The 10,125-nt window shown below is 48.6% G+C and overlaps 1 protein-coding gene across 1 annotated transcript; it reads left to right on the forward strand.

Moving 5' to 3' along the window:
* Positions 1–428: 428 nt before the first annotated feature.
* LOC124668589 lies at positions 429–9,421 on the forward strand. Its single transcript, XM_047205699.1, has 4 exons — positions 429–533; positions 615–695; positions 8,531–8,772; positions 8,984–9,421. Exons 3-4 carry the CDS (start codon positions 8,625–8,627, stop codon positions 9,136–9,138), a joined length of 303 nt encoding a protein of 100 aa, XP_047061655.1. The 5' UTR covers positions 429–533; positions 615–695; positions 8,531–8,624; the 3' UTR covers positions 9,139–9,421.
* The last annotated feature ends 704 nt before the right edge of the window (positions 9,422–10,125 follow it).

Raw genomic sequence — 10,125 nt, forward strand, 5'->3', positions numbered from 1 at the left:
GAAAAATCAAGCATGGTTGTTTCACATTCATCATGCTCTTGCTCAACGAAGCTTGCATCTTTTGATTCAATAGATTCAGCACATGATTCGGCTTTTTCAAGAACTAAATTAACCGTACTAGAAGAACCATGCTCTTGCTCAACGAAGCTCATCTCCTATTTTTTTTAAAGTTAAAATTTAAATAAATTTGGAAGATGCGTTTCTGGGTGAATTAGATGGAGTGTATCCTTTTTTTTGAGGGCAGACGGAGGGTATCTTTTGTTTTTGAGACGGAGGGTATCTTCTGGTAGTGGCCCTTTTAGAAACGGAAAAGAAGAGCCTAAACTTTGGTTTCCGCTAGTAAAAAAAAATTGCGATGCTAACACCCATAAACAGTGGGCTATGGCCCGGAAAGAGGAAGCCCAGCGGATGGCCTCCTAGTCCTTCACCTTCCCTGTCTTCTCTGCTTCGTTTGCTCCAGCAGCGCCTCCATCCAGCCGGTGACCGACGGCGACTCCGGCGACCAAGGCCGCTTGCTGCGTCGTTCCGTTGAGGTAAGACTTCTCCCTCTCCCCCTTCTCCCGCTGGTCCATATTTCTCCACCGCTCTACCCACCTCGATCCTGTCTGTCGCAGGAGGTGCGCGGCTGGGCACCACCCCCCTCCACCCGGCTGCCTTGGGCGATTCCGGCTACCAAGGCGAAGGCCGGAAGAAACGTAAATTCTTCAACCTTAATTCCATTCCTTTTGATTTCCTATTTGTATGAACCCTAGTTTTTTATGAGCCCTCTAGGTTTGTTAGGCAACATGGACCCTAATGCAAATGTCGACATCTGCGATTTATTTATGTCTCTGAATTCCAGTTTCATGTATGGAACAATCCATTTTCGCTTCCATTAGAAAATAATGTGAAAAATGGGAAGAGAACTTGATGAGAAGGGATGGAACAAAATGCTTTCAGGAGCTTAGTGAGGATTCTGTAAGCTCTGCACGTCGAGTCACTGGCGTCTGACCTCTGCCTCATTTGATGGATGGAGGCCTCCTGTACTTGTCTTTTCTTTGGGCAGTAAAGAGTCAAGTCATTTTTTTTTGTAAAGTAGGCAAATCGCAGCTTGTGTTGAAGTGTTAAGTGGTTCGGCTTTGTAAAAAAGCGAAAGCCATCAAGAGGCTAGTTCAAATGCAGGGCATCTTCTCATGAAGTTGCTCAAATTGGGTATATGACCAACAAACTTCTGTGCAAATCCTTGATTTTCCCATCAAGTGGCACAATCAGCTTTAGGGCATTTTATCACAGTGGCTCATCAAATAGGCATATGATCATAGGTTATGAACTTTAGGGCAAATCCCTCAAATTCCCCTGGTAGATTTAGACTTGTGCCTGAAGTGTGTGATGTGCATGTTGGCATCTATGCTACTGTCTTTCACATGATATCTTGTTTTAACTGGCAATGGCTGTGCTGGAGTGGCTTGCATGGTTTTTTTACTGCTGAAAGCTATGCAAGGGTTCAGTTCATTGTTTCTGTGCTTTTTTTAGGTAATGGTCGGTGTTTCATTAATTTAAGACAGATAATTCTTTACAAATGATGTCCCGAATAAGATCCGGCGATTCATTAATCTACATGGCGCCTGAGGCATGTTCGGAATCGGACGATCTGGCTAAGACATGGGCCGCCCTATAAGAATGTCTACTGACATGAACAAACAATACAGAAGCAAATCTAGAAGCTAGCTTCTTAATATTATAAACCACAGCACCAGCTGTCACTAACAGGCTTATTCAGTTTTGAAATGAGCGACAGGCAATGTGACAAAAGGAAAACAATGCCAACCCCCAGTTCCAGCGCAAAGGAAATAGCATGTTTTAACAGCTTTAGCTTCAGCCAGTTCAGGAGATGAAACCCGCTCAAAGAAAGAATGTCTTGCTGCCAAACAAACACCGCTGTGGTCTCGGATAAGAACCCCTGATCCCATAAGTTTGTATTGTGAAAAGATAGCAGCGTCCACATCAATGTTTTAAATAGAGCTATGCTTCTTAGCGGCGATATTTTTTAGGCGCTAAGGAAGCTATAGCGAAGCTAAGTCGTTTAGCGTTTTTTATAAAACAAGAAAAGTCCTAGAAAACATTAGCATCAAACATTCTTATCATCTATAAATATGATAAGAAATTCAATGATACGAAACTTGTACTCAATAATTATGATGATTTAGTAATAAAAGTAGTGCACAAATACATATTACATAAGTAGATTTAACTTTTAAATATAAATGTTAAAATATTTGATCTTAGTGGGAGAAATAACGCTATTTTTCAGCCCTATTTAGCGTTTTAGCGCGATTTAGCAAGCTATTAGCAAGAGATTCTATTTAGCGCTAAAAGTTTAGCGGGAGTGTTGTGAATCTTCTATAGCGATGCTATAGCGAAGAGATAGCGTGCTATTTAAAACTTTGGTCCACATTAATCATTGCTGTTCCCTCCGGTGGTGGAGACCACTTTGGAATTGAAAGACTGGGTCTCACATCTGTTGGAGTTTTTCAGTTCGAAGGAGTGCTGTAAAATCATATCCACATAAACCTTGATCTTCTCTGATTCTCTCTTAGGATGTAGCATTGGTTCATCAATTCCGGTTCCATGACGTGCTTCCCATATATGCAAAAAGGTGACATCAAACATAATAGTCTCAATACTCATAGCAGACAATAGCCAGTCCAAAATCCACTGTTGGAATGTATGGTAACTCTGAAGCTTCAAATTGATGCCATAAGAATTGATCTGTATTGCAATTCTTGCCCGGTTGTTAAGCAGTTTTGTGCACATCTCCATAAGTGGATCTTCATTTTGTTCAGACATTGTACCTGCCACAAGCTCTTCCGATCTTCTGCATATTACCATGATTAGATCCCCCAGCAGTGCTACTTCAAGCTTGCCAGAAGTGATCTGAGGCATTCTGAGCGAGCCAAGTTATATGCCGATCGCACTGTATAGACACCTGTACGAGAATGAGGCCAAGAAATAAAATCAGTACAACTATCAGTCTATCACTACTGATAGGTATATCAAGAATCAGGTTGGATTCCTCATCACAGAAGAAGTGTCTAATTATATCATCATCCCAATTAAGGTTTTCGGGAAGTGGACATCTGGTAGCTGTAAAACTAAGGTTAACACCAGGAATCCAGTTTTCAGACTTCAACGAAAAAAATTGCCGTTACCAGTTCACCACAGCACACCCTTTTCACCAATTGATGACCATGGAGAATGCTGCGCCAAGTATATGATGCAGATCTAGGACATGGAAAATGCTCTATAGTGTTATCCAGTGGTTCATTTCTCGTTTTGTTTGATGTCAGCTACCATATAGATTGGTATCATTTGCAGTACTGACTAAATGTTAATTTTTTTTTTTTCGAGAAAACGCAAAGGACTCTTTGCGTTTCATTTCATTGAAGAGATAGAAGTTTACAAGCCTCCTAGGAGGTGTTACAGGGGTTTATTACAGCTAGGAAATTAGTGCACATCCCAGGTCGTTGGCAGCACGTCTCTCAGTCCCTTGGCGCCAGCTGTAGCCCAGGCCGCCGCTTCGTCTTTGATGGTAGCACATAGGCTGCGGATGGAGGGCTGCTGTCCATCGAAAACGCAGCTGTTGCGGTGTTTCCAAATCATCCAGGGCACCATCAGTGTTATGGTTGCAAGTCCTTTGCGCATTGGTTTTGGGGTGTGCTGCCTTGCCACGATCCACCAATCGTTTAGGGATGCATCGTCCTGTGGCGGCCTGCAGGACATGCGCAGCCAAGATAGAGTTTCGTGCCAAATCTGCCGCGAAAAAGGGCAACCGATGAAGAGGTGGTGGATGGTCTCTGCCTCTTGGTCGCAGAGCAGGCATTTGGCATGGTGCTGCAGACCTCGCCTGGCGAGTCGATCAGCGGTCCAGCATCGATCGATGTTGGCGAGCCAATGGAAGAATTTGACTCGGTTAGGCGCCCAACTCTTCCATATGAGCTTCCAAGAAGCGCAGTTAGTGGAGCCTTGGAACGATGCGAGGTAGGCCGATTTGGCGGTATACTTGCCGCTGTTATGCCACTTCCAGATCAGGGAGTCATCGTCGGTGGTCAGCTGTGTGTGTTCGACGAGCTGCCATAGGCGTAGGTATTGGCCGAGCTCGTTGATGCCGATGATGCCATGTATATCTTGTGCCCAATGGTTCGCAGCCAAGCCATCGGCCACGGTCCTAGTCTTGCGTCGGCGCTTGGGGATGCAGGCGTAGAGGTCGGGTGCTATCTCGCGGACTGCACGGCCTCCGATCCAGCGATCCTCCCAGAATTTTGCGGTCTGGCCATTGCCGATCGTCATGCTTGTCGAGGCGAAGAAGAAGTCTGCCTCTTCGGTGGTGAATTGTAGGTCCAGACCGGACCAGGCTCGGTTGGTGTCGGTACGGCTGAGCCATTGCCATCGTGTGCGGAGAGCTAGGCTTGTCCTATGTAGGTCCTGTATTCCGAGTCCGCCATGGGAGGTGGGCCGGCAGACTCGCCGCCAATTGACATGGCAGCTGCCTCCATTTGCTGCGCTCCGCCCCTCCCAAAGGAAGCCTCTCTCGATCTTCTCCATGAGCTTGATGGTCTTCTTCACAGGCGCCAGCACCAACAGCTGGTGGATGGGGATTGCGCCAAGGACCGATTTCACCAGGGCAAGTCTGCCCGGTTTTTGCATTAGCCTTGATTTCCAAGTGGGCAGTTTGTTTGCCATGCTGTCGACAATTGGTTGCAGCTGCGCTGCTGTCGGCCGTCTGATGGTTAGCGGGATCCCAAGGTAGGAGAAGGGGAATTGCACTATGGGGCAGCCCAAGAGCTGTGTTGCCGGTGCAGCCGTCTCTTGGTCGCATCGAATTAGCGTGGCTGAGCTCTTGGCGTAGTTGACGCGCAGGCCAGAAGCGTGGCCAAACAGCGAAAGAATCTCCTTAATAGCCATGGCGTCGTTCGCGGATGGGTGACAGAAGATTATCACATCATCCGCGTACAGCGATATGGAAGGGAGCGTGCGTCTAGGGTGTAACTGCTGTAGGACCGCCATGTCCATTGCTCGTTTGATGAGTCGTCCGAGAACGTCGACGGCGAGCACGAAGAGCTGAGGGGAGAGGGGATCGCCTTGGCGCAGCCCACGGCGGTGCCAAATCGGTGGTCCGGGCTCCCCATTGAGCAGAACTCTTGTGCTTGCCGAGGCGAGTAGGATAGCGACCCAGTCGAGGAATCTGTCGCCAAAACCGAACTGCCGCAGCACCTCGAACAGGAATGGCCAGGATAAGGAGTCGAAGGCCCGTGCCAGGTCCAGTTTGAGAAGTATGCGCGGGGCTCCAAGTTGGTGTAGGAGGCGTGCTGATTGGCGAACGAGGATGAAGTTGTCGTGGACGCTCCTGCCAGTTATGAAGGCGTTTTGGACCGGGCTGACGAGGTCGTTGAGCCGTGGTCCTAGGCGCAGCGACAGGGTTTTGGCGAAGACTTTGGCCACCAGGTGGATCAGGCTTATGGGCCTGTAATCGCCGAGGCAGTGTGCATCGGCACGCTTAGGTAGCAAGGTTAGAAGGGCCTGGTTTAGCTTGCAAAACCCCCTGCCGCGAAGCTCGTATAGCTGCTGAAAGACTCTGACAAAATCCTGCTTCACAGTGTTCCAGCATGCGCGGAGGAATTCCGCGGTGAAGCCGTCAGGTCCTGGGGCTTTTCTGGCAGGGAGCCGCTTGATCGCGTTCCAAATCTCTTCAGCAGCAAAGGGCGCATCCATGGTCTCTAGGTCAGTAGGCTCAATGAGATTGCCCAGGTCCAGGGTGTGTGTGCGGTCCATATTGGTGCCCAGCAGTGCGTCAAAGTGATTGAATGCAGCTTCGGCCATGTCTCTGTGGTCGGTCAGTGTGTTTCCATCGACAGTCAGGCCCTGGATGTTGTTCTTCTGGCGCCGGTAGCTGCATTGCCGGTGGAAAAAAGAGGTGTTTGCGTCACCGTCTTTGAGTACCGCAATGCGCGCGCGTTGGCGAGCGATTGTCCGTTCCAGGGAAGCGAGCCCCATATAGGAGGTTTTGATCTGCTTGCGCAGCCAGCTCTCATCTGCGGTTAGGGTGCGATCTTCCTGGGCCTTGTCGAAGCGGAGCAGCAGCTCACGGGAGAGCGTCAACTTGTGGCGCACGTTTCCGACGGTCTTGGAGCTCCAGCTTGTGAGCGAGCGGGCGGTGGCTTGCAGCCGTAGGAGCAGCTGCTGGAAGGGGTCAGCGTCATGGATGGAGTGCCAGGCCTGCGCCACGGTGTCATGGAATCCATCCTGTCTGATCCAGTAGTCCTCGAAGTGGAATCGTTTGTGGCCGGTCGGCTGCGGGGAGCAGTCGAGGAGCAAAGGACTATGGTCCGAGACGACGGAAGCGAGGCATCGCAGGTGGCAGTCGCCATGGATTTCCTCCCAGTCAGTGGTGCATAACACTCGGTCCAGATGCACGAGCGTAGGTGGTGATTGCTCATTGGACCAGGTGTAACGGCGTCCGTTTAGGTAGACCTCCTTTAGGGCTAGATCATTGAGGACTCGACGGAAGCGCCCCATCATGCGCCTGTTGACGTGACCGTTGTTTTTATCCTCGTCACGGTAGATGAGGTTGAAATCCCCACATAGCATCCAAGGCCCGTCACAGTCAGCGCGCACATCGCGGATCTCCTGGAGGAACGCGATCTTGTCAGCGTCGTCCTGTGGGCCGTAAACTGCAGTCAGCCACCACGGCGTTACGTTGCCGGTGGGTGTGGAGATCTTGGCCGTCAGGGTGTAAGCCGTGAAGGAGGGGTCGGAAACGGTGACGTCCCTACTCTTCCAAGCGATAAGAATGCCACCACGGGTGCCGTCCGCTGGCAGGTAGACGTAGTCGTCATAGTCCGGGCCAAGCGCCTCAAGGATCGTGGAGGTGTATATGATCTCCATCTTCGTTTCCTGGAAGCATATTATCGATGCTCCGGAAGTTGCGATCAGCGAGTGTATGGCGTTGCGACGGGCACGCGCGTTCAAGCCTCGAACATTCCAGATCAATATCTTAAGTTTGCAATCCATAGACAAGATTTCGACAAGGGGTGAAACGGGCGCGTGGCTAAACCCGCACAAAAAGTTTCCATCGCTCATCAGTTGTGATGAATATAGATTGGTATCATTTGCAGTATTTGACTATTTGCCGACTCCCAAACAAATACCAACCCCCCTCTGCCTACTCCCAAGTCCAGCACCGTCTGACCTGTCTTTGCAAGAGCTGGAGATGAGTCCAAGCAGGCGTCCGTCCACCTATGCCACTCCATCTTAACTATGCAGGAACTCTTCCCTTCTCCCCTTCATCGAGTATGCAAGAGAGATATGTCCAGACCATTTTCTTCTGCTATTACTAAAGCCCTAGGTAGCTTGCTAGGATTGTTTTGAGTCGTGCTTAGTTCGATGAAATGAGCGACTGAATCCAAATATATCTTCTTTTTGAGATGTTCCAGTCGATCCAGTTTACTGCGATTTTATTGTAATTTTACTAGCAGCTTGATCTCCCATATTGCTGGGGTTCCAAAACCTCTTACCCCACTTTAAGTCCGCTCCACTTTACCTTAGTGTCTTCTGGGCAATAGGAAGAGTATCTGGTGTGCAGTTTTGGCATGTGGTAGGGGTTTGTAGTGTTCTGGTTTGCTCTGCCATTTGAGTGATCTTGGTCTACACACATCACACTGTGATAAGAGGTAAACATATAATGTCCAAAGTAAATTGGCATTGCGAAGTTATCACTGATCCTAGCTGAAATGGTGGCTATCAATAGAATTGAGAATTGCGGGTTGAACATAAAGGTCAAAATATTGCATGTATTGTTTAGTTCTGAACATGGTAACATGGCACGCTCAAGGCCAGCAGAATGTCCCCTTTAATGACAGAACGACAGAATATCTTTGATTTGCATATGGTTGTAAACTAAATATGCATTAACCAGGGCGAGTTTTGCATCATACGCCTTCATTTCTTGTATCTAAAGTTTCACAATATTGTTTCATGACTGCTAATTTTTCCTATCACCTTATTCTTGTTTGCTGTGCTTTAGCCTGTTTGCCTTGCTGCTCACTTGATCACATACAGACATATGGATGATCATAGAGTTGGTAAACAGTTTACTTTCCAGGATAGGACCTCGTTGACATATAGATTTCACTTTCTTTGAAGGCCAAAATACGCAACAGTGGGTACACACAGTTTTTAGCCACTAATTTGTTTTTTTTCTGGAGCATGGACTTTGGATATTAGTTTCTGTTGTGTTATTGTAACTCTTAATTGGTTGGATGCTCTAAATTCTCTAAGTTTTTATCTGTTTAACAAATGGTAACCATTGATCACTGAAAAATCAGAGAATAGGTCTATTTGCATTTATCTTATCAGACTGCTGATGTTAAAAAATTTAAAACATGTTCACATCTGCCAACATTCTCTGTTAGTTTTTCCATTTTACATTTCAGTCTTGAGATTGTTTGGGAAGGAAAAAGTATTTACTGCTGATGGGAACTACAAACGATTTCAGGAAGCGAAGTGCACTGAAGTCCGCAGAGCTGAACCTCTTGTCAGCTCCTGCAAACTAGCAGAGTCTTCTATCACCAAACAAGCTAAGGGCCACGATGTCGTTACGACAGCTACTTGGATGGTCAGAAGGGGACGTGATGCGGCCAGAGTCAAAGCCCTGCTCCCGTCTGATGCGTCACACTGCTGGCATCTTCTCCGTTGGTGGCGGCCTTGCTTTCTGGGTGCTCTGCCGCCTTCACTATGGTAAATTCTTTGTGATGGTCTACATTTACTCGATAACAATATTTGTTCCTGTTCATCTTTCACACATATATTTGTTAATATTATCACGAGTTTGTGAATCGGATTGTTTTCTATCATTATATGAATATGACAAATATTGTTTTGGGTGATAGTCCTTCCAACGAAACTGAAATTTTGTAACTATTTCGCTGACGTTGTGTTCATTCTGCAGGTCCAAGGATAACTGTTCCGAGGAGTCTCAGGTGGGCATCATGCGGAGCAGTCTCTTGTAGCGCGACATCGGCGGTGCTTGTGCGGCTCTTCAGCCCGGAGTGTGAACCGCAGAACATAGCAGCCTATGACAGACCTGAGCACAGGCCTGCATAGTTTCATGAAATCTCAGGGGCCAGTCTAGGAAGACCCATTTGAGCTTTGCTGATTCTGTTCAGGAGGTCGATTTATGTCTCCGTGGAATATGTTTATGAGTAATGTAGCCTGCTCTTAATCTGAAAACCTATCTCCCTCGATATTTCCTGGCTCGCCATCATTTTTTACTCTGATGATCTGGTGCATGTAGCATCAAAGTTGTTTCTCCAACGCTTGCAAATCGAGTATGGTGTACTGGAATCGAGGTGCCACATTTTCGAAATAATGTTTTTAAATTTACTTATACCGTGTGTTCTGCTTTTCCTCCCAAACGTTGTTTATTTTGTGCACTGTTATTAGAGGTAAGTTCGGTTAGGACCCGAGAGTTGATTTCCGGCTAATCCGGATTCCGTCTCAAACTCTCGATCCTTCATCCACCAAATCAAGGCCCGGATCGGACTTGGTAGCCAGTATTGCCGTAGCCCGTAGGATATATATATTTCGCTCGCGTCGAAAGTCGAAACCCAAGGAGAGTTGACGTCGCGATGGAGCTGAAGCTGTGCTACTGCTGCCCGCCGTGCACGCCGGCCCCGGAGTCACCGGGCGCGGACGCCGGCCACTACGAGGAGCTGCCGGTGTCCGTGCCGCCGCACGTGCCGCAGGGGCTGTGCAGGGACGACGCGCCGGGCCTGGACGGATGGGAGGAGGGCGCGTACGCGGAGGCGGCGGAGCAGCTGCCTGATCATGATCACCCCGACGGCGCGGGGATCACGGACAAGGGCGGCGGCGCCGGAGCAGCGTCGACACAGTGGCTGCGAGCCGCTTTCGCGTCGGTCTGCAGGATGGTGATGATGTCCGTCACGCTCTGCGGGCACTTGTGATGATGAGTAAACAAGATCGTCGTGCGTGGGCGCCGGCCGTGTGGCTCTAAGTCTCGACACTTAGCACGGGACGTCGGGACAGCAGCTAGAGCGCGCGCATCACGTCGAGTCTGGTGGCCGGCAGATG

Source organism: Lolium rigidum, chromosome 6, assembly GCF_022539505.1.
Source record: "Lolium rigidum isolate FL_2022 chromosome 6, APGP_CSIRO_Lrig_0.1, whole genome shotgun sequence".
NCBI lineage: Eukaryota > Viridiplantae > Streptophyta > Magnoliopsida > Poales > Poaceae > Lolium > Lolium rigidum.